Source organism: Saccoglossus kowalevskii, chromosome 17 (assembly GCF_978046115.1).
Source record: "Saccoglossus kowalevskii chromosome 17, keSacKowa6.1, whole genome shotgun sequence".
In the NCBI taxonomy this organism is placed as follows: Eukaryota; Metazoa; Hemichordata; class Enteropneusta; family Harrimaniidae; genus Saccoglossus; species Saccoglossus kowalevskii.
Genome location: NC_140657.1, coordinates 23,352,465 through 23,379,364, shown reverse-complemented (window position 1 = coordinate 23,379,364; position 26,900 = coordinate 23,352,465). Strand labels below are relative to the sequence as shown.

At 36.6% G+C, this 26,900-nt stretch overlaps 1 protein-coding gene across 1 annotated transcript in view; it reads left to right on the top strand.

The window, feature by feature from the left end:
* Window positions 1–18,782, top strand: part of LOC100374431 (atrial natriuretic peptide receptor 1-like) — a 64,609-nt gene extending 45,827 nt beyond the window's left edge. Inside the window, exons 15-24 of the mRNA XM_078011558.2 lie at window positions 602–806; window positions 6,648–6,800; window positions 7,613–7,787; window positions 8,665–8,805; window positions 11,065–11,188; window positions 11,352–11,420; window positions 14,610–14,883; window positions 15,656–15,747; window positions 18,126–18,193; window positions 18,616–18,782. Coding sequence (XP_077867684.1) covers window positions 602–806; window positions 6,648–6,800; window positions 7,613–7,787; window positions 8,665–8,805; window positions 11,065–11,188; window positions 11,352–11,420; window positions 14,610–14,883; window positions 15,656–15,747; window positions 18,126–18,193; window positions 18,616–18,700 — 1,386 coding nt within the window. The 3' untranslated portion in view covers window positions 18,701–18,782. The remainder of the gene's footprint in view (window positions 1–601; window positions 807–6,647; window positions 6,801–7,612; window positions 7,788–8,664; window positions 8,806–11,064; window positions 11,189–11,351; window positions 11,421–14,609; window positions 14,884–15,655; window positions 15,748–18,125; window positions 18,194–18,615) is intronic.
* The last annotated feature ends 8,118 nt before the right edge of the window (window positions 18,783–26,900 follow it).

Sequence of the window (26,900 nt, the reverse complement as noted above, 5' to 3'; positions counted from 1 at the left end):
TATATTGATGATCATTAATGGCATAATAGTTAACTGACTGTAATAAGTGCTCATGAACGAGGATCGTTCATGCAAATGGGTCAAATACCTTGAATGCACGCTCACGAACAATCTGATTAAAATCTGATGTAGTGTACGGGCTTTAATTATTTTGGCTATAAACTTATTTTAATTTTATTCTTATTACTTTTTTTATTAATGCTCTTTTATTTTATTATTTTACTTTGATTTTGATTTTGTGATTTTTTTTTATTCCGCCCTACCTACATCTGGTCTTTAATATACAGAAGTTAGCAATCAAACAAATCAACTTTGTTCTGCTTCTCAAATATTAAAAGAGCCAAAATAACGAGTATTTGCACAATATACTCTGGAGATGTCGCAATGATTTTAAATCGTTGTTTGGTGTAGGCATGCACCCTAGGTAAGACTTTGGGGAGTGGGGTCAAAACAACTGATTGAGATTCATTGGTTCACTTGAACATTCGCTTTTGTGAAATTTATTAGGATCTTATTTCACTACTCAGAATATCTGTGCTATCGTACAGATATTCTGAGTATTGAAATAAGATCCGAGGAGTATGTTTTACCTTTTTTATAGGGCATAGCCTTTCTTCACAAGACAATACTTGGTTCTCATGGTTACTTAAAATCTACCAACTGCGTGGTGGACAAGAAATGGGTTTTAAAGATCACTGACTATGGATATTGTAAATACAGAGCAAAGGCTGGTGATTACGTCACTGGAATCGAAGATCGTTCGGCTAGTATGGCATTCAATGAAAACTCTGATAAAATATGGTCACGTATGTAGCAACATATCTAATTACATACCCTGTGGTGCATGTTATGCGAATGTTTGTTTGTTTGTCTGCAAATAATCACATAAGGGACAACATCAAAAGTTCAATGTCGGATAAAAAACTTAATTCCTTTAGTTTTTTCCCCAACCCCCCTACCCCCACTGAAACTTAATTGATAAATATTGATCACGTCGTCAGACTACATTCACCATTAAATACAAATTGATAATCGGACAGTAGTATGGCATAGCAGTTGGTTCTTGGTACATGCCCTGAAATTGACCTCATTAGACGCACATATTTACACTCGGACAAAACCATTTTCTCGTCTTGGATGTTTGTTTCATTTTCTGTTATTTTTTCCCATGATTGGATAGAAGAAAAACGAACTACAAATACTCCATGATTTTTTTGACTTCATTAAAAAATAAAATTGTTTTTGTAGGATGGAAACTTTTTAAAGTCAAAAACCCCCACCCCCAAACTAAAGCAAATAAGTTTTTTTTTATCTGACATCGATCTTTTGACGTTCTCCCTAAGGTGTATGTAGTGTTGTAGCACTTGAGATACTGTGTCAAGATGTTTATTTAAATCTCGCGTGACCGACGCGTCACACAAAGGAGATGAATAGTATGAACAAGATGGCGTCGGTTCCATGTTTGAGGTAACCTCTGACAGTTGTTGATGAAAGTGGTTACGATTAAGCTTCATTTTAAACCAATACACGGCCTTAGCTTGATGACGTGCCATTAGACACGGGCGATTGTTTATCGCAGGTGTAGCTATGCTATTGAGTGTTGGTAATCACTTGCACGGCGTATGTTTATACAATCTGATTAAAATCTGATGTAGTGTACGGGCTTTAATTATTTTGGCTATAAACTAATTTTAATTTTATTTTTTATTACTTTTGTTATTAATGTCTTTTTATTTTATTATTTTATTTTGATTTTGTGATTTTTTTAAAATTCCGCCCTACCTAAATCTGATCCGACGCCTATGCAAGTCCCGTTCAAATCTCGCGTAAGTAACAGCCAATCACAGCCCCCTTTTATACAGGCTTTCGGTTGCTTACTTTTCAGTGTAGCGATACTCCACGGGCAATCTTTCTGTACATTATATTTTGCCCACTTGAATAAACCATTAATAGAAAATTGCTAGTATATTTTTATTTACAAAAGAAAGTCCACAGCATTTTACAATTTTTGTCATTACATTGAATATTTTTTTCACTTCCAACAAATGTGTACACTTCCAGTTAACATCTTCGCCAGCCAAGGTTCGTTCATTCGGTCATCGCTCCAATTTTACATCAAACACTGAGCATAATTATCTAGAATGGAAGCAAAAAAATGAGTAAATCATAATGATTAGATTACTGTAAACAGCTATAGTAAACAATGCAAACGACTTTTAAATTGTATAACGGTCACCGGCCCACCGGTTCCAAATAAAAAATATTTTATTCCAGTCCAAATCAGCTCAATTACTTTAATAAAGAATTATTGTATAATGTACAAAATGTTGATACATTTTGATTAATATTTACAGCTACGGCTTCAATACCGTAGACGATTTTGGCCCGATCGTCAACAAAACATCACCCGTCTCCAGGGCAAGCGACTTTAAAAAGACACCGGTGTTCGGTCGAACCGGTGGAAACACAATCGTCACTCCCAGAATAACTACGCAAAATAACGATCTAAACTCGAACCATTCGAGCCACAATATTAACATAAAAATGACTTTCGTTGCATTTGACAATGATAAACTTACCGAAAAGCCGTGTTATTCTCGGTCGGTATAATCCGCCATTTTATTTGAGAGTGTTTGCCACCTGACTCTGCCCGGTGACGTCATCATGTGCGCTAAAGAAGGAAGTCTGTGATTCGTTGATTAAAATCGTCGATAGTGGATCTCGTTGAAATCTCGTTACATAAGCATCGGGTCAGATGTATGTAGGGCGGAATTAAAAAAAAACACAAAATGAAAATCAAAGTAAAATAAAATTAAAATAAGTTTATAGCCAAAATAATTAAAGCCCGTAAACTACATCAGATTTTAATCAGATTGATGTTTATATAACCCGTCGTAGATTACTAGTATTTACAAGCTGGTAACAATAATCCCCAGAAGCATCACTGTGTTGAGCGGTCTAGTCAGGGTTGCCTCCATACAACATGGATGGATCTACACAACATCAAGTCACCAATAACATTGACTACGTAGGCATTTCGTCAGGACAATAATAAGGGAGCTAATACGGAACGTGTTAGGAAGATACAAAAAATGTGACAATTTCTTTGAATATGTTTATTTATACAATAGCTTTCTTCGCAAATTTCGCCGATTTGCCGTATCTTATCGATGTCACGGCAATGACTGGTATGCATGTTCATGCTTGCTACGGCAGACAATAAAAAAAGAACTATTCACTACATGACGTTCTCACTTCCACCCTCCGATCAAGAAGATATGACTGTGTGAATGTAGTTGTTATTAATAAACCTTTTCTATGTAGTCCTGCCCTCTAGCGCCGGTGCGCGTCTATTATCTTGATCTGCGTTGCTTGTCAATATGACATACTGTTTCACGACGACGAGCAGTATAGTCAATCAGAGTCGCCTATTTGAACGACATTCTTTACACCACCTACGTCAATATGACGTCACAGAAACGTTTCGCCTCGACTTATCAGAGAGATTTATTGCTCAGCTATTGACTGGTTCGTCCGTATATCGATGACCATACGTAAATGATGCTACACCCATATGGAACGGGTCATTTACATATATAGTGTTTTGTTTCAAATGACGACACTAACCACTGCACATGCGTCGTAAGATAAATTATGCATAAAGTTGTTCGATTCTGTCGCCTGCACACATTAGCGTTGTACTCACTAAACAAAATAGTTGCGATTTAAGCGTCACCACTTTAGCTGATCTTGTTCGAAATCCGAATCCGAATCCAGAGGTGGTTGCGAACCTAATAACGCGGTTTATTGACCCAGTATGGACAGCTAACCGAATACGATTCTAAACGAACACTATTCGAGGGTGTAGTGCACAAGCTCGCTAATTGTGGGATAATTTTCGTTAAGATTAGGCGCAAAAATTGAATGCAGTAGTAGTAGACATCTACCGTAGACTGCTTACGTACATTGGCTTCGATCTCAGACCGTGAATAGTGGATATCTTGACAGATATACGTTTGACATGGATTCGAGATGGGCCATCTTTTTAATTGACTTATGGTCCAATACAGATTGAATTGAAATGACAAAGCAAATCGACGGAGAATAAACTTAGATTGCGCAACGTCACAATAAGTATCCGGGTATGAACATACGGCTTTGTCCTGTAGTACCAAAATCAAGAATTTGATCCGATCTCACGCAAGAAAAATTGTCAGAGGAAATTAAGGACTGATTATCACAGTTTCAAAAGGAAAGCCGACAATATCCCACCATTTTTTCTGAATTCTCTAATAAACTGCCTCGAGTTCAGTACGCCAAGTGTAATAACGTTTGTAGACAGCTAGCTTGTTCCAGTCCGGTTCGCGACCACTCGCGGTTTTACAATGGGAGCAAAAAATGGTTCGAATTTTAGACTGCATTAGTGGAAACATAGCTATTGTGATTATGTGATAAGTTGCACGCTCTGTACCGCGTTTAATGATTACGTCATTTCAATTTTGAGTAACATTTTGTAATCGTGGCAAACGCTATTGATATTGTGGAGTTACGCTACGCTTTTTTAAAATAATTGTGGCCATTCTTAGAACACGATTCGGAACTAGGAAATGTGACATTTATTATATATACATCCTGCGATGTTTAGTTATGATTGGCCAAGATGTCTAGGTAGATTTTGAAAAAAAAGACATCCTTATGTTGAGATATAAAGGTTGTGAAATTAGACGACCATTCTTTGCTGTACCTCCACCCACTGCGCGGCATGTCATGACTGCAAGCAGAAAGCATTGTTGCTTTTCATCAAAACAGATTTCCTATGTTCAACAGAACAGTGAATAGACTAACACGAATATTAACAAAAACCGTAATGAATGATTTGCGTCATGCGTGGATATCATACTGTGCAACCAGCGGCTATGTGTATGAAACCATATAATATATTTTCGTGTTGGAGCGATTTTTTTGACATCTTTCCTTTTCTTCGAAGTAACAAAAGTTTTTACCGTATTTTCTCGTTTTATTTTAGAGGAGGACGTATATTTTCACAGACTACGTAAAAAATTACTAAGAACTTTCAGAGTGCATGTATTGTCTATCAAAATAAAGAACACGTAATTTAATGGTTTGATATACTAGTGAGCTGGTTTATTGAGGATAAGACCTATATTCGTTGACACTTGTATTCAAAATTCCAAGAATTTTCAGAGTGCTTAGTCTACACTACACAGCTTATGCATGAATTGTCTATCAAAATAAAGAACACGTAATTTAATGGTTTGATATACTAGTGGACTGGTTTATTGAAGAGAAGACCTATATTCGTTGATACTTGTATTCAAAATGCCAACATTTTTTTAAAATTTCGAATAAACATTTTTTGCGTGTTTTGCTCCGAAAGTATTCATTTTTGGATTTTCCACTTAATATTAAATTTCATTAATTGTTTTATTAGTTTTACAGTAATAATCAATCAAAATATCGATTGAAAATTGATAATTAAATACTGAATGTTGACTGACAGCTCGGTTTCTTTTAGAAACGTTATAAATTAACTGAGGCATGGGATATTAGGTAATATAAATAACAAATCACTTGTAAACACTATTTTCAAGATCCCAAAATCATGTATATCACATGTGTTGTTTATTCCACTACAAATATCACCTAATTTATCCCAGAGGTGCAATAACCGAAATCACGAGCACATATACGAACACGTAGCTTAATATACCATGTAGTGAATGTGCTCTTACAATGACGAGTTGGACATGCGTAATTCGAAACTCTAGCAATATGCAGACTATAAATGTACACATAAATAAAGATTCGTATAATCATGGTCCGAACGACCTACCCCCAGTTACGAACCTCCTCGGGGACAAATCTGTTCACCATGCAGTGATGAACACCTTGGTATAAGTAATCGAAATAACAGGTACATGTACGAAAACATAGACATAAAACAGGAGATTCACTACTTTGCAAATACGTCACGTTACTAAAAGCAGACGCTTTTGGTTTTGTATTACTTGTACCTGCCTCGGGTCTTTTATGTGTTAATAAAAATCAATTAGTGTATGTATAATGATTGGATGTGACTCATTGCAAACCCATATCTATATCTCAAATCATTCAAGCGTATAATTATCTAAAGAGAGACATCGATAACATTTTCAACAGGCGTAAATAGTCAGGTATCAACCTCCGTTCGAACATTGCATACAAATCTTAAAGCGGGGGGGGGGGGTCGTCACCTGCGCATGCGTCAGATGGCCATAGCGTGTCACTGGTTACAAACAAGCGTCTACCCATGAGCCTTTGCGTTTTTGAGTGTGTTGTTATTGTCGCTTGGGACTGAATTCCCGCGCGTGCGCAGGTGACGACCCTCCCGCTTTAATAATTATAAAATAGATGTATATGAAATAAAGCTTTAAAATATTACTGAAAGACACAATAATTATGAGTCTGTCCCCTGCAAGGAAACTTCCAATGAAGTTGTTATTTCTAGATATCAACCAACTTTGCAGGGCAGTTATATTTTCTGATGTCAGGTGGTTAAACATTTCTATGTTGCCATTTTAATTTCACTAAATTTTATCATTGACTACGATTACTAACTTGTGATGCGATATTGTTTGATAATATAGAACATCTGTGGACAGCCCCAGAGCTTCTACGTGATCTTAACCGACCTGTGAATGGAACTCATAGAGGAGATATATACAGCTTTGGAATGATCTTACAAGAAATTGTACAACGGCGTGGACCGTTTCCAACTGAAAAGTATATGTTTTATAAAGGTACGTTTGTATGTGCTTTTTTTACTGCTGTGGTTAAAATACCATGATGGGTTACTGGACAATCGCTTGGCGTGTAAGCCCCTGAACTAAGAAAAGTGTGAACAATAGTAGAACATGATTCGTTCTGTAAGCGCCATCTTGGATATATCGCGTCATCGTTCCTTATTTGGAATTTGCATTGCCGAATAAGGAAACATGCATATACGAGTCTGTTTAATAATGATTGTCGCAGGACCATGATGCATATCATTCACAGTAGCATCAGGCATTGGTCGATACGATCATTCTCTTGACAACCTCATAATACGCGTTTATCAACGGGTTTAGACGTCAAGCTTAATTTGCATAAATTAGCATACTGGGATTAGGATTTCTAGAAACGTTGTATTTGACACGCAGTTTTGTAACCATCTCGCACTTCGCGCGACTTCTTCAATTCGCGTATGTTCTTTATTATGATGACATATCACACCCTTGCATAGCCCAGTTTTGTATATCGTTGGTGTAACCTTATATAAATCCGTTCATAGGCAAACCTTTTGGCAGGAGTTGCGAAGAAAGATCCATTCCTGGGCCTGTTTTGACAATTGCTAGAACATTAATTCAATATATAATCCTGGAGTTTCACTGAATGAAATATATGTATACAATAATATTGTATGAAACTGGGCGTGAATTGTCAAATTTTAATAACACCCAATTCTAACTCTTCTCGACCGACAGTAGAACTATTGATCTTCTGGACACAGCCTCAGAGTCGACTCATTTCGTGTTTCCTAAACTAATCAATTGTAACTGTACTATTATTTCAGATATTGTGAATCGTGTCAGAAGTGGAGAAACACCTCCATTTCGCCCTGATATATCTCCCATGTTGTCTGAACCAGAAATAACTGATATGATGCATATCAGTCTATCTGAAGTACCCGAGTTACGACCATGTTGTGACAATATTCGACGTCGTTTGTATCAATTAAACAATGGACAGTAAGTATTTGACATCTGTAATTGTGTATAAAACAATTAAAACAAATATATAGTTAGATACAATATGATATATATCACATGCTTGAAGTGCCACAGCCTTAGCAACGCATCGTGTTCGATGTGGGACCCACGCGACGTATACAACGCGTGTGAATACACTGTTTATACAACATTCTTGCGCGCACTTCCTAGCGGCAGTGGCGCATAAAATATGGCTGACTAAACACTATTTATTCGCATTTCATCATGTAACATTGGAGGACTGAGATATTAACAAGATTTACAACTTTATGTATGCATCAGATTTTTTGAGAGACTATATATATATATTCAATTTACGACCAGTCTGTATACATTGAACAATGTTTTTAGTGACCCAATGGGCCTAGTTATATTGGTTCAAGATCTGTTAACATAAAACACAGGCCGCCCACATGCACATCTTGTTCAAACTTCAGCACTCAGGTCGTGAGCTAACTAATGATGATTCAAATATAAACTCAAACAGACGACACGTATTAATGGTACCTGGTTTAATAAACAGGTCACAACTGTACATGTTACTTGGGTCTACGCTTGTTCACGTTTTGCACACACATGCGTGCGCAGGGTCTGGTTGGTTTGTACCTGAAAAAAAGAATAACGGCGCTATATAAGTGTTCATGTATGTGTTCCTAGTAATAAAACAACCTCCAGGCAAGGTTGTCAAAGCAAATTGCGAACGCCCTACTGATTGTAAAAAACAAACAAATCAAAGTCACAATGCGATACGTTGAACTTACGTTGAACACGATTCGATGTGACATTTTAGATGTAATTGTTGCTGTGAAATCGAAAGTATTGGATCAAGTTTAAGCTGATTATTGTTTTATTTTAGAAAGCCAAACGTACTGGATAACTTGCTTCAGAAAATGGAAAAATATGCTGATAACCTAGAAGAACTCGTGAATGCGCGCACACAGGAGCTGGTTGACGAAAAAAAGAAAACAGACATGCTTCTCTACAGAATGTTACCTCCGTAAGTTTTCCTCATTATCTTCATCTTTGTTTGTTTCATCTTTCAACATTTTAAATATGATCACGTGCACTCACTTTTTTCTACTCATATAAACAATAACTCAATTAATGTATTTCTACCAAGCCAATTAACCCGATTCGTGACGTAATGATTACCTTTGAGTAGCAATAGCGTGCCCACTCACCATCACCAGTGAGATTACTGCAACCCTATCTGGGGAATGGCGAATATAGGTCGGAGATCGTAAAGTCGCGCTCATCAAATGTTCAGTCACGTGAAACCCATTGTCGTAGCGAATTTTCTCGGGATTGCTGAAATACATTCGAATGTTAAAACATACAATACCAAAAAATAAATATGTTTAAATGTGTTTAAAATACAAAATGCAAATTAATTCATAAAATAAACCCAATAAAAATATTCATATTTTCGACTTTTTGAATATGTTGAAAATACGTTTAAAAAATATTTCAAATGCTGCATAATAAAATTAGTTTTTAAATAAAACATGCTGATGTATTTAACACGTGTTTTTAAGACATCAGTTGAGACTTAGGATGTATTGAAAATATATTTCTAACCCATTTACTTTGGTTGGTAATATATCCCAAATACATATTATATAATATTTTGAAATACATTTGATATACGTTTTAATCACATCGTAACAAGAATTTGATGAATTTAAACTATATGTTAAATTGGTGCCTTAGCACCTCTATCATAGTATTTCCGCTACTCTGTATAATTTCCGACACCTTGTGAACATTTGCGATTATATTAGGCTGTAATAGACGTTTTGTTGGTATTTTACTACTAGTATATAAGCGTCTGTTTATCATTATTTGTGCTGGCGAGTAATTCATGCCAGTTATCGACGTGTTAAGATATTTAAGTAAACTTAGGCCATAAATAAATCTGTAACTTTGGCTTTCTTAAGTATTTTGTGACAACGATAACATCTGTTTGTGGATATCTAGGATAAGAAGTTATGTGGAGGGAACTCCCACGTAATTCACCTTGATAGCATATCCGCCATATCGACAGACAATCTCTGGCACGTTGTTCTGTTTTCTCAATTCTCTGATGATTTTCGTGCAGATTCTCCAGTATTTTATTTGTCAGTAATTGAGGGACTATAAGCTTTTCCCCATCTGGGTCCGTCGGTTTCACGAATTGCCTCTTTGTAGGACCAATAGTCGGCTATGTTGTATGGAATCGATTCTTTATTTGCTAACCAACCATAATATAGCATGAGTGCTTGGAGACCCTTAATAAATTGTTCGTTTTCAATCTATTTGCGGTTTGCTACATGTTATCATGCTTATTTCGAGGTCACGTTCACCAGTACCATCACCTTTAACACTGGCTCACTTGTCAATGCATTATTTATTCCTTATAAAGCTTTATCTTGAAGTCGGCCCCAAATGCCATTCCACTTCCTGTTTCAGTATTATGCGCAGTGGCTCTGTGATTCAGAGCATGTTCTGGATGTACACGTTTTATTGTAGAATGCTCAAACCCACATCAATCATACTTTAATTTTTTATCTGACTCTCAAAGGGTAAATGTACTTGGGTTGGGCCTAGTTGCATCTTTTGACCTGCTTCCTATTTCCTATTTGCATGAAGTTATTTTTGTAATGAACAAATCTGACACTGCACGGCATCTTTCTAGAGATTTTGTCAAGTTGAGATTATAAACAGTCTTTTTCGTACTGAACTGCTCTGAATACCATCAACAATTCTGTTTTGAATTAAATTATCATTCAAAGTACCAAAGTCAACAGACTCCCCAGTTTGTTGAATGCAACTGAAGAACTTCGGATCCTTTCTTGTACTGAATATTCTTCAAATTGTTCAATCATTTAACATTGTCGGTGGCTGTGCAAACACGTAGACATTGTAACCCTCTATGGCCTATATTCCGGACTTGATTTTGTCAATTCATTGCTGGATCATGTGGTTCCCAAATAGATTTCAAACCCCATATAATGAATATATACAACAATATGTATAACAATACGTATAACCAATTCATCTCAGTAGTTGACGGGTGGACGACGTCTCCCACATTGAAAATTGTGTTTGAAATATATTTAAAACACATTTTTTTTATATATTTTAAATACGTTTCATATATATGTTTGAAATATATTTTCGAGTTTTTAAGTTGGTAAGGACAATGTTATACCAATTATTTGTGTAAGTAAGTCTTAAAGTGACTAATTGAACCTTTAATTATACCGTTACTGTGCAGAAGCGTTGCAGAGCAGTTGAAGTCAGGCCAGCAAGTACACCCAGAGACGTACGACCAAGTATCCATATTTTTTTCGGATATCGTTGGATTCACTGTCATTTCATCACACAGTACACCCATGCAAGTAAGTAGCGATATAGGGTTACGTGTTGATCAACGTATTTCAGCACGGCTGAAACACCATATTGACATACACTTTTAGAAAAAACCTCTAGTCTAGACACATTTTGGCATCGAACACGACGTAGTGTGACATCTATGACGCTTCAACTTATTGTTATTTCTAGGTAGTGGACCTACTAAACGACCTATATACGCTATTTGATGAGATTATACAACGCTTTGACGTGTACAAGGTATTTTTTACATTTTTACCGTTCTTTATTTAGGTAGGAAATAAACTATTCTGAAAATAATTGTAGTTCGCGGCGCAAACGCATTTTAACACGTGCTACCTCTTGTAATTGTTATAGCAATGATATTCTATAAATGCTAGAAACAAAACGTCCCAATTGCAAAGACTATGAGGTTATTACGTGAATACCTCAAAGTCACACGCAACGTAATATTACCGTAATTGGTATAGTACAGGTGTGATGGTTCAAATACCAAAATGGCAACAGTAACAGAAAGACTTCCCTGGCGGCGATGATAACATACGAACACGGAGCCAACAGATGAGGTTTCAACTGGTACTGGTATTATTGTACTCTGCAAACATCAAGTACAATAACGCGGTAAAACTCCACTACTCCAATGACTAGATACTTAAACTCCAATACAATTCAACGAGATCTCCGATCTGACCTCAGTGCTGAACAACTCCCCTATATATACGACCACTGTCTATAAATAGACCATTACATCAGCATACATAATGAGTCTGGAACTTACTACAAATTTCTAGAATGTTCCATTACCTTCTATTGCCTCCTACTGTGTTCTATTACCTATTCAACCAGTTTCTAAAAAAATCTAGAATATTCCACCCAGACACAGTACGGTTCTAGAACATTCTCAGTGACACGGAAGTGGTAAATAAGTCGTATGCGACACTAAAATTATGCACGAAGACAGTACAGCGGGGGTATTGACCGGATGCGACGGCCTACTGTCCGAGGTATCCTCGTAATAACCTTATTATTATACATCTTTTCCTTCCAAGGATCCGGGCCAAGGACACATCATGAGAATGTTGAAATCCAAAACGTTTAAACAGAATAAGCGAACTTCTTTGTGTGGAGTCCGGTCAAATCCCGGTGGCAGCCATGTTTGTTTTTATTATTCGAGGACGCTTACGCGTGTAATCATTCCATATTTGGAATTCGCATTTTCTTATATGGTAGGATGAAAATACGCCGTAAGATACCACAAACTTACGACACGCTGAAACTTATGGCGTTACGGGGACAGATGTATAATAATGTATGATATCTTTATAGCTATCAGTGGCGGAACGGAGCGCTCATTGTTATTTACAGTCAACACTCTGCCCCCACTACCTTCTTTCTCCCTACATTTTCCCAAAATTCCACGCCTTCTACTACCGTTGCCACGCAGATGTTGCATCAGGTGATAAATCTATGGGCGTGTATTACTTATTTGTTGGACTCAAAATTTAAAAAAACTAGTTGTATTTTCCTCTAAGATAAATGAGCCTCTTAATACGAATGAAAACATTCATAGACGAAAAAGACGAATGTAATGTTCGTATTACGCTGTTTTATCTGAGGTTTTATTTGTATTCGTGTGAGAAAGACAGATGTCTCATGGCGAGGAATTTTAGTCTCGCATTCAACAAGTCAGCTCAAATGCGCATGCGTGAATTATCCCGAGCTGAAAAACATTATTCTTTGCAAAGATACGACTTATGTCCTTTATATTATAAATAAACAAACGAATAAATTAGTTATATATCTTACATGCCAGATCAGAGCGAGTAAAACGGAGATTTCCAGGTTGAAATGAAATCACATAATGGCTTTACTTATATGAATACGTTGTATGGAAAATAAAGCTAATTTTGAACATAGCAGAATCTCAAGGAAATGATACAAAGTAATATATACTTGATTTCATATATTGCGAAGGACTTATAAAATGAGAGTATGCAAGAGTGGGTGTACGGATCATCGAGGCTTGTGGATGACATATCTGTTGACGTATCTGCGTGTATTCCCTAGGGCATGTGAAAAAAATATCTCCTGGCATATGTGCATGGATCATTCAGACCTGTGGATGATATATCAGCTGACATATCTGCGTGGATCGTTTAGGACTGAGATTGATATAACTCCTGATGCATCTGCACGGATCATCCAGGCCCGTGAATGATACATTTGCTAGCATGCACATTATCTGTCATTGCGCCTCATCTTTATACAATTTAGAAGGCATTTACAGATAATCACGTGAAAAAAGGCACTTACGAGAACGAGACCTAGGGGACAATATAGGATACTTATTTTGAATAATTCATGACGCTGTCAGGATTGTGCGTGCCTACAAATGTTAATGCGTTTAATTTTGTTTACGTTCTGCGCGTGTGTGAGTGTGCAGTGACTGCTTGGAAAGAACCGGCTGTTCGCACACGGAGATAAAATAATTACGATGTTCGCTGCTGCAATTATTGTACATACATGTACGTGTTCTTCTTAATAAAACAACGTATGGGCAATGTTATCGCAGCAGATCATACATTCACAGGCTGGTTGATACAAATGCAAAAAGTGCGATAGACCATTGGGCGTACTGAAAGTGACATCACCTACTACATCACTCAGATCATGATACCGTGGCGTTCTCAGAGTTTATATTTGTTTAAACCCTAATTCTGTTAAGAAGAACAAATGGGAAGGGTATTACAACGTGTTATTGCATTGTCTTACTGCTTTAACTCTACAGTCTTGTGCCCGTCTACTACAATTACCAACACGTCTTCTTGAAAACTGCTGGCACAATTGCTCTAATACTATCTATGCAGGTGCCTTCAAAGAACGCCTGTAACATTTATCCATGTCCTGATGCAATGAAGTGTGATAGTGCAAACGTATCACAAAAAACAAAACAATACCCTAAGAGGTATTTATGTTTGAGCTCCCCTAGACAACAGTTAAATTGCTTTATTATAAATAATTTATGTATTGCAAAATGTTATTTATAGTAAATTATTTTGAGATTTCGACATCTCTTTTAAAAGCAAAATTATACATTTCATTATTTAGGTATAGCCTTGCAAATTATGCAGATCTTCAAAAGAATGAATTTCTGAACTTTTCGCGATTATAATGGCACAGCTACAAAACAGCGTAACTACAGCGTAAGACTAAATACTTGGCGCTTTAGGGTGACGAAGAATGCGAATCACAGTTTGTAATTATCCTCATTGAACTCAAACAGCGATCACGATAAATATTTAAGTATACAAAACACAGTAGATGAAAGAGGTTACATCAAGGCGGTCTTCCCACATTATAACGCTGTGTGATAAAGGCTGTTTTTACATAGAGCCTTACATTGATCACCAGTATGTTTTTTTTTCAAAGGTTGAGACTATTGGGGATGCTTATATGGTTGTCTCTGGATTACCAAATCGCAACGGGTTCCGTCACGCGTCTGAGGTTGCTAATATGTCATTGGTCATGCTTCGGGAAATCAGTAATTTTAAGATACCGCACATGCCAGGGGACACTTTACAGCTGCGTATCGGAATACATACTGGCCCATGTGCAGCTGGAGTGGTAGGTCTGTCTATGCCACGCTTTTGTCTCTTTGGCGACACTGTAAACGTAGCATCTCGAATGGAATCCACAGGAGAGGGTAAGTCAGATCTGTTATATAGCAGAGAAATTGAGTATTAATATAAAGACGTTGAACTCTACGACTGTGATTTGTATTGAATGTACAGGGTCAAGGCAAAGGTGTCGCCGACATTATCAACGCACGTTCTTGACTTTCAGAAAGCTTCGGGCTAAAACATGCGGTTATTATCTGAAATCTGCTTCCGTGTACTGCGTTGCATGCACAGCAGTAGCAATGTTTGGTCGGATTTACCACAATTTGAGAAAAGGTCTGTATTTCAATGTGTGAGGCGAAATTCACCAATCGAAAAACGAAAACCAAATATTGCTAGCTCATATTTAGGACGCCTATCAGAGCATTAAGCTCAATAAACGATGTCAAAATCTGTTGGAAGACCGAATGCAGATAATGTCTTTCCCGAGTGTTTCCGAAGATAAACGATGTTACAGAATAGCCATGACAAATCCTCTAGAAAAAAGTCATTGATGTGCATATTTTAAAACTATTAGTTTTGTTTTGCTTGGCATTATAAGAGAACATAATATGATCGGATCAGAAATTCGATATGAATCGGGTTTCTATTCAAATTTGAATGTCGCGATCGATGACCGTCTACTTTAAAGCGCAAAAGTCGTCACGCATGCGTATTCACATTTCATGTTAGTAAATTGAGCTTTGTATGTGACCTATAAAACCTATATCGGACAGGACGCCACGTGGTGGCTTTGCCGTTTTAGAATAACCCTTCCGGTGTGTACGCTTATTTAACAACATCATTTTTCATCATTAGCTCTGAAAATACACTGCAGTAAATGGACGTACAATGTTCTCGGATATACTGGTGGATATAGATGGAAGGAACGTGGGGATGTTGAAGTTCAGGTATGTATTCATTGTTTTTAAATTACAGCAAAAATTACATAATTTGCATTTTTAGTTAAAAAGATGACGTAATTTTTCTAGCTTGATATTCGTTTCTAATTGTTCAACCTGTATATATTTATCTTTTCTCAAGCTACGTAAACTAGGGTGAATATAATTGAAATAAAAACCCCGCATTGTCCAATATTGAGTGATAACAACGCTCGGATGGGTACGTTCGCTTATATAATAGGCTATACTTCGTCTCGCCCATTATTGAGCACATGCCGCACCAACCTTGTTTTCACGCAATAAAGTACATCGCGTCGTCCTGTATACAACGAGTAAACACCAACATTAAACCAAATACTGTCTAATAACACATACACAACAGAGGTATGGATAGTACTTTATCTTGCAAAGCATAATGAAAACATTACACTCCTGACTGAATTGCACTTATCGCTAGGTGGCGTTCTTTAACAAAACATGTTTTCTCATGAGATACGAGCGCAGTCAATTGACAATCTGGTCAGGAAGACGTCCATTGTCACAAAATAGTTAAAATAATTAGTTATTTTGAAATACGTATACCAAACATACTACTGTGTATCCGATGGGTTTTCCGTTGTAATATTTTTCCTGTGATATTATGTGCATATATACATCACTAGCGTCATCATCGTTTTACACCAGGACAGACGCAGTCTTGAGACGCAGTCTAGACAGAGTCTTGGGTCAGCCTTGCAATAGTCTTGGGGACTTTTCCCCAGGGCACTGTGTCTTATAGAGTACTCGACTGACTGACTAAAGACGAGAGTTGAAACGTATTTTGGTGTATGCGTCTTATTTGACCGTAAAGCTTAAGTGACTTTCCCGATCCCGTACCTCAAGGGGACGTGATAGAGAGACGAGAAGATATTCCCCCCTGACACGTGTGGAGAATTCAGAGAAGAAAAAATTCCCTCTGATATTACTGTCACAAGGTTCAGTTCAGAGACGAACCACACAGACATATATTATAATGTTTACATGACTCCCCTTCCGCGAGTTCAATGACTAATTGGCAATTACGCTGTCAGAGATTTGCCTGTGTATATTGTGACAGTTCATGTTGAAACCTTGAACTTATTTCGTTATTAATGTTGAAAATATATAACCACTGTTAAGAGTCATAAAAGTATTGTTGAGCCATGAACCGTTTCAATAGAATTACTGCAAAGGTAATCCATAATATGTTCTGAACCATGCTATGACAGACTAATGCATACTTAATATTGTAAAATGGGTAAATGTTTAAAGTTTTGTCATGTTTGTTGCAATGGTCTTTGATTCTATGGTTATGGATTTCGGGAGTATCAACGTTTTGTGCATTTAGAGCTTGTAAAATGTATCAAGTTGGGAAACCCACCTAACGTCGCTGTTCTCGAGGAGTGCGGTCGTTACCCAATGTACGGCAATCAACGGCAAACGTGTATTGGACAAAGTTAAATAACTCTCAGTCATCATTCCACACTTATTTGTCACTTATCTGTCAGGTGAAAACACTTGGTCATATGAAGTCAAACACATGTTGTATTTCTGTAAATTACAATATGCATATAATTTGCATAGTTATTCTCAAATCGCTGTTAGAAAGTGAAAATAACTTTCACACCGCACAAATGTAAAGGCCAGTTCACGAGTTCTTTTATAACACTGAGAAATCACGTCCACGTTTTTATGAATGCATCACCAGGTGGCGTAATACATTAATTAATCATAATTTATATTTTTGAGAACTCTTCATGAGGACAGTATTGAAACGACCACGCGTATTTACAGGTCTTATTGCTTGCTATGGTCATTCTCTCGTATTCATTGGTGACAACATACTACCGCCATATGTATGACCATGAATGACAATACATTTAAACACGTACAATGTTATTTTACACATGCGCCCATGGCCAACAGTGATACATATATCAATCTAGGTTACTATCTTACAGACTCAAAGAAATGACACAGAATAATAACATTTTTCAGTAGTTCCAAGAAATATGTTTATTGGATAGGTCGGCATAACGTAAATTTCCAGAAACCCTGGGTTTCATATTTACATGAATAATAATATCTGTCGTATGCGACACATCGGAACAAATGTAGCATTTTATGTCACGCTACAGTAAACGAAGTTGTGCTTTATTCTACCATCAACAAGATGTGTCTAGGGTTATGATTCGACTATCTTTAAGTATTAATTATGTTTGACAGATTAATCAATGAATGAATGAATCAATCAATCAAGTAGCACATACACGCAGGTAAGCATGCAATTGGTGAGTGAGTAGTGGGTACATGAGCGATTGCAGTACTTCAAACCTTCTATAAATATGCATATTTGTGTTTTTTTTCAGGGAAAGGGCAAAATACTAACATACTGGCTGTTGGGAAGAGACACCCCATATGAAAAATCAAACGACCAGTAAGTGGCATGACGATGATTGACGTCATATGTAGAAATAGATCGACACTCATTAACCTGTAACGTGCACATGATGCTATAGGTCGGATGAGATATTGTTTCTACTCATCCGTCACTTTATCATCTCGTTTGGAATATTGATTGTGAAAGTAATATCGCAACAAGAAACCAATATTCGATATCTGAAACCTTCCAGAACATTTAATATAATGGCATTGTGTAATATCTCAGTGTTTCTATGGAAACATGGCAAGCTTCGTGAACATATTGCTGATAATATACATAAATGAGTCAATTGTTTCACAGTTCAACATGTACTATTCTGCTATTCATTTTCAAGGGAATTGTTCGATGTTTTTTTAGGTTTGACAAGCAACACACCAGCCACGTTGGTCTTACTGGATTCATTGTTTTGTCTGTAGGTCCAGTAGCGACTGCAAATTATCGCCACCTTCGCATCGGGACACACCTCTCGGATCACAGAACGCAGATAATATTAACCATTGATGGAATAGGTGATTTTCCGTACAATTGCGAGATCTCGCGAGATGCATGAAGACGCGCGTCGAACGTCTGCCGCAAAAATCGAACGATTTGATTTTGAACTCGAATTTCCTTATTTCGTAGCTCACACCGACCGGCCGATCTTCGACAGAGGAATATTGCTTCCGAATACCCTTACTTAATCGAAATTGTCTATCATCAAATGTGGACAGCACATTATTAAACATGGAAATGTCCCCAAAATACTTTCGCGTTTGTCGAATCCCACGCGATGTTTGACGCGACTACGACGCTATGACCTTTGTTTGTCCTGTTTTTACTTCGATTTCACGCATAACGCGTGATTCTCGCAGTGAACGGAAAATGTTCTATTCGCGAGAAAAAAAATGGTAAATTTACATTAGAGGAGACACTTATTTATTTTATTCTGACATTGTATATTATTTTGTATTGTTATTCAAAACTAGTAATTTGCATGGTGTGAAGAAACAACTATAGCTTACTGTTTTGTTGTATTTTCTGGACATACCTAACATTTTATTTGTCATATATTGAGCTACTGCAATTACTGCATTTTTTTCCATGCGTTTGACCTGTTATACTAATCCCTACTTGAACTGTTAGAACCGCTTCCAGCAATTGACGATCATATACAATTACTGATACTATAATGTACGTGCTTAATTGGTCGTGCTTTAGAGATGTCAATGAGCGAATACATGAAGACCATGACAATCATTTATGCACGAAGAGGCGATTTACTTTCAAATTGGCGAAAAGTGAAATGAATAACGTGGACACGTGACTCATAATCATGCACTCTTATTAAGTAATTGGAAAGTATAATTACATAGATTCGACATGTGTCGTGAATAACAATCATAGATAATATAGAAGACCAACGAAGAGCAGTTTATCTTGTTTCTCGTGGTCTTTATACACATAGAATCATGAATTAGCTAACCTAACACACATCATCCACGTTGACAAGATGAACGCTTCCAATCGTATTATCATCCAAACCTTTGCGACTTTCTGGGTATCATATATCATGCATTCATGTATCTATATAAATTTCACAGCAAACGAAATATCACTTTTATTTTTAACAATGCTAGTAGATGAACAATATGTTAGCCACCATTTGCTGCCGCGGTTACGTAAATTCTAATTGATACTTATTGTATCTAGTGATTGTAACACGACTAAAGTACGAACGAAGATGAACAAGATGTAGATTTCCATGACAAAATCCGACAAAATCTGACATATATCAATTCAGTGAACTAAAGTTTGAAAATGTTTTTTTTTTTTTTATGATATTGAGGATAATCAATAGTTTGGTCAGTTTGTTAGTTCGTTGAAGCACACGGTTGTAACACCGCCAACGCTTATACGCTTCGTAAACTCATTGATGGAAAATGTTTACTGAATTCGTGCCTTTTCATCGCATTTGGGGCACAATAAGGCTACTATCTATTGTATGTACATCACACTTTCGTAGGAGATAATGTTAATTTATGCTTACACAGTTGAACTGCACGATCTTTCCATTGATCGTGAGTGAATTGTGCTGAAAGACAAAGACAGAATGTATTTACGATTTGCAAAACATGTGACTTTGAATGAAGATTTGTGCGAATGGTGATATTCATAGCTATCGAACATGTGATTCACAATTATTATATGATGAACCCCATGTTGAAGCATTTTATTGAAATGACACACTCGAATTGGTCGTGCAGTTCTTTTATTAAAACCTATCCAGGTAGTCATTGAGTTCAAATCACGAATCGAGCAACATGAGTATGTTTGATAAACAAAATATCCAACGTTTTCTCATGACTTTATCACGTTCAGAAAACCTGGTTGCTGCCTTTTTTTTATTTGGTGATTCAACTATGGAGTGTTTTTCACACTTACTAGAAGCGTCTTCGTTTATTTTTCGTACTGCAATAATTTATATGTTTATTTCCTAAATATCACAGCATACAACAAAGAATGTTTAGAAAAAGTTACTTCATAACTATACATGCAATAACTACCCCGTTTAAACTAAAATGCAAGACAAGCACCCATCGTTTAGCAAGTAGATACGGATTCTTATTGATTTATTTCTTGTAACTATTGGAATAAATAAATTAAAAAGTGGCAATTTCTCGTTCGTTCAGCAGCCAAAAATTAACTATATTACACAAATCATTACTAGTTCAGTTTATCAATTCCAAATAGCTTGATAGAACTATATTGTTGGTTAAATACACAGTCATCCACGTTTCCCATCAGTTTGGGAACTTGATCAGCAATTGGTTACATCTCTGCTCTCAAAAAATAACTGGAATTGCATAGTGCTCACCACACTATGCGAGTTGTACACAACTCAGCTTCATTTAAAGCATTGGACACTGGTTCTAACCACCCTTTTTAAAATATCTGAAAACGTACACTGTAATCAAGGCGTACGTTAGGTAGATTTCATATAACAAAGCGCTTTATTTTTTAATACAATTTTCTAAAATGTTCGGTGCTTCTAAAATACTACAGTAAATGATTCTCCCCCTTGAGCAACAAGAAATCGGACTGGATTCCTCAAAGCACGATTGTTAATGTGGACTGCAAAAAATTACAGATATGTGTTTATTAGACACGAACCCACAGTTATTTTGCTTTTACGTCAACAGCAATATGTGCGTATTGATTTTGATATAATGTATTATCACATCATATTAATTATAAAATTGTAGGTATTTTATTTTTACAATCTGTAATTGTGCCATATAATTCAGGTACAACATTCGTTTCATGTATACCATCTGCAACAGGAGTAACACAATCTCTTGTCAATATACCATGCGTTTCTATTATACTATCTGCTATACTACATGGTAATTATACTACATATTGGTATTATACATGTGTTGTGAATATACCAATTATTGTGTTACAATTATTCCATCAGTTGCAACTATGCCTATACACCCCCTCTGGTCTTTCATCTTGCTACAGAACATGACAAATGATAACGTTTTATATATTTATGTTGTTTTGTATTATATAATTACAATATATGTCTGTCGAGGAGTTATAGAAACACTTTTATTTCTCAAATACTTTCAATGTACTTTTTCTGACACTTACAAACACGGTTGTTTCGTTTTTACAATATAAAACAAAATTTACAGCGGTCGACCAGTTATATTATTATGTCGACTGTGTAAATTTTTATAGCTGGTAACTAACTATTACCGTGAAACACAAATACGGATAGATCTAGCATTAAAGGTAGTATAATACTAAATCTATATATTTTTTAAAAACAATGTATTATTTATACATTTGTAATGAAGTGTACTAATTTCTTAAATAGAGATGGTTAATTGCTAATGTAATTTTACTCTTCTGCCTTATTGTAAGCCACTAAAATGTGTACTATTGCTGAATTATACCACGACAACCTGGCAAGATGCACACATTCTCATTCGTACATCTCAAACAACTATCTAAATTGCCCAAGGGTTGTTTAACAGAAATAATCAGCCGTGGACTGTCAATGTTTCTGCGGATATAGTGTACTCTTTCACCAGCGGGTAATTGGAGGCATATTTTGAGAAAGAACTATGTATAACATGTGTGCCACAGAAAACTTTCAAATTTTATTTTGTTAAATTCATTTATTGCTATTTAAATAGAAAATTATGAATACAATTCTTAGTAACAAATGACAGGTTGTCGAGGATCATATTTCATTTTTTTGCATCAATATTTGAACATAAGCTTATAAAAAATACATAGACGTTGCCCGCCGTATAACTAATAACGTATTCGACGGGTATGACCTGATTATCTCAATGACCTGAACCAAATTTGTCCGTTTATGTAATTACAGATGTTGAATTTAAACAGTTCGTGATGATTGAGCAGAATATCGGCAATAACACACATACAAATGAATATACAATGTTATATATATATATTGTGTATGTATATTTTCAAAAGAGAATAATAAAGGATTAATTAAGAAAAATAACTTACTTTATTTTAAGATTTCGTAGCGTGACAATGGGGTATTACAGTGGACAGTCCAAATGCCTCTCTTTCATGCCGAATCGATGTCACGTTCTTCCATATATGCAGTTTATAACTACTCAAAGCCTAATTGGAACACCTATCAGACGCAAGAAACAATTGGAAAGTACGTCCAATAGCACCGAGAACATTTGCAAATATGTATGTCTTCACATGGGTACATCCGGGCATTTTCACTGCCTAGCACCGATGAAAACAAAAGCCGAAATGTTGAAACTCCTGTGACCAGTTTAACACAACTATTCATGTATATGCAATATATATAATTTTGGTTGCTGGTGCGCTAGCCTTTTCTGATCACTCTCTTATCAGCATCATCATCGTTATAGACTGTGGTAAAAATAAGAGTCCTGTGTGGTGTATGAATACTGGGATTTTGGGCGACGATGCTTACATGGCATAGACACAATTATGTGAATATCCAGGCATGGTAGGACATCAAACACAAAAGTAAATTCCGCATTAAAACAAGATAAACACATACATGAAAATGAAAATCCAAGCCATTAAATAAACTACTACCCACAATGCGCCGCTTTTGAACAGCTACAATGAAAAGAAGGAACTTCTTGCACGCCTCGTTAAACCAGCTCATGTAACTCGCGTACGAAAGTGATACGTGCAACTCTTTCTTTTTCCAGTTAGAGAAAAACAATAATAAAAAGGAGATATTTCATTTCATGTGCCAGTCAATTTGAAACTGAAATTCACAAAATTATACACAATTTTCACAATAACCTAACGGCATCGACATTGATGCTCAAAATAATATTTTTGAATGCCTATCAAAGCTCTTTGAAACTGACATTGATGACCTTGATGAACCGACCACGTTTGACAAAATGAGCTCTACTGTCAAAATGCTTCCACTCGGGCGTGCTGGTGGGATACCAAACGAATTGGCACATTGTTGACCAAACTTGTAGCATTCCCAACAGGCATATTCATGACAACATTAGTCTCCTACATGACAGCATTAACTATGCAAACTCCATTAACTCTCCCCTGGCTATTGTCGCCCTAGAACAAGAAAAGGCATTTCATAGAATAAATCATAGCTATCTCTTTAACACACTTTTTGCCTTTGGTTTTGGTGATCGTTTCATTTCTTACATTCGCCTAATTTATGGCCATGTCCATAGTCTCTGGTTCGCGTTAATTGCACCTTCACTGCACCCATTACAGAAACTATGGGTATTCAGACTGCCCTTAATGTTATAGCCATTGAACCACGTGCACTAGTCCATACAAGGAGGAATAATGAAAATATTGAAAGATTGTTCATACCACACAGCAATAAACAGCTCTATAAACACACTGTTTATGCCGATGACGTAATTTTTTTCATATTTCATAACTCGGATACAGGATTTCAGTTCACTTGCTCACCGATTACAAGTTAATGAGCAGGCTACAGATTCTAAAACAAATCTTGAAAAATAAGAACGGTCAATGGCTGGTAGATGGCGCAAAAACACCATATCTCCCCTTAATATCAAACAAATCAACGTGGGGTTGAAACTTTGGGTGTTTATCTTGGGAATAGCCAGACATACTTACTGATAACAACTGGGCTGAACTTGTGTCAAGAAAATACATTTCTAGAATCAATGTGTTCATAGCATGTCCTACAGAGGGCGCACACTTGCCATTAATAACCTGATTTCTTCAAAGCTATTGTACTGTTTCATCAGCTTTGCACCGCCCATCGACATAGTCCTAAATGTGCAGAGAATGTTGCTTGAATTGTTTTGGCACGGCCGACATTGAGTTTCACCTGAAACACCGTATCTCCCTTTTAGAAAAGATCAGCAAAATGTCACGCACCTTCCAACGCACATCAACACTTTGCGTCTCAGTTATTACATTCAAAGATATCTGTACAGCAACTATGGCCATCCTTGTGTTGAATTCTTTGACTGTTAACCAGGTAAATAATATGCATTGTACCATTCAACTTCCATGGACATCTATACCGTCACCTGCCATCACTTTATTGTGAACACCTTCAATGTTGGAAGTCTATTGATAAAGTTTGTAAATTTAGTGATAGTAACTGATATTCTTAGCGAGCCACTTGTCACACGCAACGTAATATTAACGTAATTGGTATAGTACATGTGTGACGGTTCAAATACCAAAATGGCAACATTAACAGAAAGACTTTCCTGGCGGCGAAGATAACATACGAACACGGAGCCAACAGATGAGGTTTCAATTGGTACTGGTATTATTATACTCTGCAAACATCAAGTACAATAACGCGGTAAAACTCCACTACTCCAATAACTAGATACTTAAACTCCAATACAATTCAACGAGATCTCCGATCTGAACTCAGTGCTGAACAACTCCCCTATATATACCCCCACTGTCTACAAATAGACCATTACATCAGCATACATAATGAGTCTGGAACTTACTACAAATTTCTAGAATGTTCCATTACCTTCTATTGCCTTATACAGTGTTCTATTACCTATTCAACCAGTTTCTAAAAAAAAACTAGAATATTCCACCCGGACACATTACGGTTCTAGAACATTCTCAGTGAAACGGAAGTGGTGAACAAGTCGTATGCGACATGCCTCCCCTCTCAAGAATATTATAACATATAATATTACATGACTAGCAACGACGTCAATAATACGAATACGATAACAATTTCAAATAAAACAACAATACAATATATCAAATCGAACTGAATAAAGAATAAAGAATAAAGAGTATATAAATTCGAAAATCACATACAGTAGAATATAATAAAATATGAAATATAGTCATAAACGAATAACATTCTACTATACTGTTCAAAAAGTTCCTCAGTCCATCAATCTACTCAGGTAGTCCGCTACCACATTGTCCCATCCAGGAATATCCTCATCACGATAATTATATCCTTGCAGAGTCATCGCCCATCTCATCACTCGGTCATTTGCAAACTTGGCTTTATCCAGGTAAGACAATGGTTTATGATCCGTCTGCAAAATGAACTCCACACCGGCTAAATATAGGCGAAATTTATTCACGTTTGGCTAAACATTCCCTTTCTACAGTTGAATATTTCTTTTCTGCATCGGATAACTTCTTACTTGCATAAGCAACTGGATTAAGCTTCTCACCATGATTCTGCATAAGTACTGCTCCAATTCCTACCTGAGACGCGTCCGTCCGCAACACAAATGGTTTCTGTGGGTCTGGCAACTTCAGAATTGGTTTGCCCAATAAGTATTCCCGCAAAGTGTTATATATTTCTCTTGGGCCTCTCCCCATACAACTTTGTTGGGTTGTCCTTTCCTTAGTAGGTCACTCAGGGGTGCTGCAACAGTTGCGAATAAGGGGATGTGGTCTCTGTAGTAATTGACCAGACCAAAGAATGATCGGACACCTTTCTTGGTCGCTGATCTTTGCGCTTCTCAAATTTTCTCCATGTTGTCGTGACTTGGACTCCCCCAATTGTGTCCAATTTCATGACCCATGTCTACATATATGCGATTCGATCCATCCTTTACAATCAACAGACGAGGTTTCAACTGGTACTGGTATTATTATACTCTGCAAACATCAAGTACAATAACGCGGTAAAACTCCACTACTCCAATAAGTAGATACTTAAACTCCAATACAATTCAACGAGATCTCCGATCTGAACTCAGTGCTGAACAACTCCCCTATATATACCCCCACTGTCTATAAATAGACCATTACATCAGCATACATAATGGAACTTACTACAAATTTCTACAATGTTCCATTACCTTCTATTGTCTTCTATTACCTATTCAACCAGTTTCTAAAGAAAATCTAGAATATTCCACCCGGACACAGTACGGTTCTAGAACATTCTCAGTGACACGGAAGTGGTAAGCAAGTCGTATGCGACACCACTGTTTCACAATTCGACACCACATAAGAAAGGACTTCTATGAACTCAGACACTTTGTGATGCAGAGGTAACCAAAGTATGTGACCTTGTTCAGAAAACAATTCCTGGCTGGGTTCTGCTGATCTGTCTGTCTGTTCAGTATAAAAGTTATACACTAAATGGAACGACACAATCAACACCAATTTCAAAGAGAAGGTGACCAACTTCTTTCACACCATAAATCCACTTTTT